The sequence below is a fragment of the Fusarium tjaetaba genome (assembly GCF_013396195.1).
Source record: "Fusarium tjaetaba strain NRRL 66243 chromosome Unknown NRRL66243_c0000187, whole genome shotgun sequence".
NCBI lineage: Eukaryota > Fungi > Ascomycota > Sordariomycetes > Hypocreales > Nectriaceae > Fusarium > Fusarium tjaetaba.
Genome location: NW_023501383.1, coordinates 1 through 1,466, shown reverse-complemented (window position 1 = coordinate 1,466; position 1,466 = coordinate 1). Strand labels below are relative to the sequence as shown.

At 50.4% G+C, this 1,466-nt stretch overlaps 1 protein-coding gene across 1 annotated transcript; it reads right to left on the bottom strand.

Annotated features, from left to right (window-relative positions):
- Positions 1–455: 455 nt before the first annotated feature.
- On the bottom strand, positions 456–1,312 carry FTJAE_8561 (DUF1649 domain protein; the record flags this gene model as incomplete). Its single annotated transcript, XM_037355391.1, has 3 exons — positions 456–646; positions 711–1,049; positions 1,210–1,312. The coding sequence occupies 3 exons, from the start codon at positions 1,310–1,312 to the stop codon at positions 456–458; spliced, it is 633 nt and encodes a 210-aa protein (XP_037204364.1).
- Between the last annotated feature and the right edge of the window lie 154 nt (positions 1,313–1,466).

Below are 1,466 nucleotides of genomic sequence, written 5' to 3'. Positions count from 1 at the left end.
CTCGCTGTGACTTGTTGTCGATGAATCAGATCTTGTGTCTCCAGGCATCTCGACCAGCCATTATCCCGCGTTTCGTTCAGGTAATGCACAAGTGGCTGAGACACCCGATCTGGGGCTTCGTTTTGGCGGAAGCACTTCTCTCGTGTGTCACTGGCAGGCATACGAGTCGTCCGTCATGTTGTTGGGAAGGGGTATCAATTATGAATGACCTATGTATACTGGTTATTAGTCATAACTCCTTTAACGCCTTTGATCTATTCATCCCAGATGAATGGATCTCCTATATCATTTACCAAGCCTGGCCAGCCCCAGACTTCTGTAGCCTATCCAACAGGTCCCCCATTGACCGTGTCCCAGGGGAAATTGTGTCTACAAAGGTGCCGCAAGGTCGAGGCAACGTAAGCGCCGCAAGCCCGCAAGGATCTTGGAGTGTGAAACTCCTCGGAGCTCACCATTTAGTATATACGCATCCGTGTTGCCCAACCTGCCGCCTCTTTTTGGTCAATGTTGATCTTGTAGGGGAACGGGTTAGTACCCTGGGTTGTGATGGGCGGTATGTGATCTTTGTGTGTATTGACGAATGCGACAATCTTCATCGCTGTTGCTGAGAGGGTCTGCTCCATTGCTCGTCGAACTTTAGCACGTTCTAAACCACGTATTAGCAATTCCCTTGGGATGGTTTTCTTTTATAGCGAGAAGGGGGCCCATACCACTCTCCGTTCTTGGCTCGGCGACAGTGACTTTGATGGTCCAACACTCCCAACAAACCTCTTCGTCGCCACGGGACAGCCAAGCTTTGCGACGACGTTTCTCGAAAAACTGGACAACGAGCTGGCCACGCCCACCGTTACCACTTCCGGTGCTGGCGCTGTTAGCACCACCTGATGAGCGCTGGATATCGATCTGACGCTCAAGAGCCGCGACGCGTTGATCTATCATAGTCTCAAGCTCGTCGTCGTCAACATAGGGAAGCGTCGTGTCAAGGACCTCGCGGGTTTGTGGGACGATGGAAGGGAAAAATCGGTTGAAGAATATGGTATGCAGTATTCCTGTGAGAAGGCATGTTAATGAGGCGCATTCGTGATGATTTTGAGAGCCTGGTCACTTCTTTGTCGTCACAAGTATAGCGGGGTGGGTGTCCAGGGTAGGATGACGATGACGATCAAGAGAACAAGCAAGCAGAGCCAAACTTGCCTTTGACTACCTCACGAACCGAGCGCGGGTCGGCGAATACGTCGAGGATAAACTCTGGTGGTTCTTGTTGGTCCATATTATCGGTGCTGTTGTAGAGTCGATTGTGGGCTATGATCATGGTTGAGGAGACGGGGAGTTGAAGAAGGAGGCTGAGCTACGAAGGTATGGAGATAAGTAAGTACTACCTTGACTACCTACATAAGATAATGACTCTCTCCCTACTACGTAAATGAAACAACGTCACTGAGAGAACCATAAAAAGGGAGGGAGGG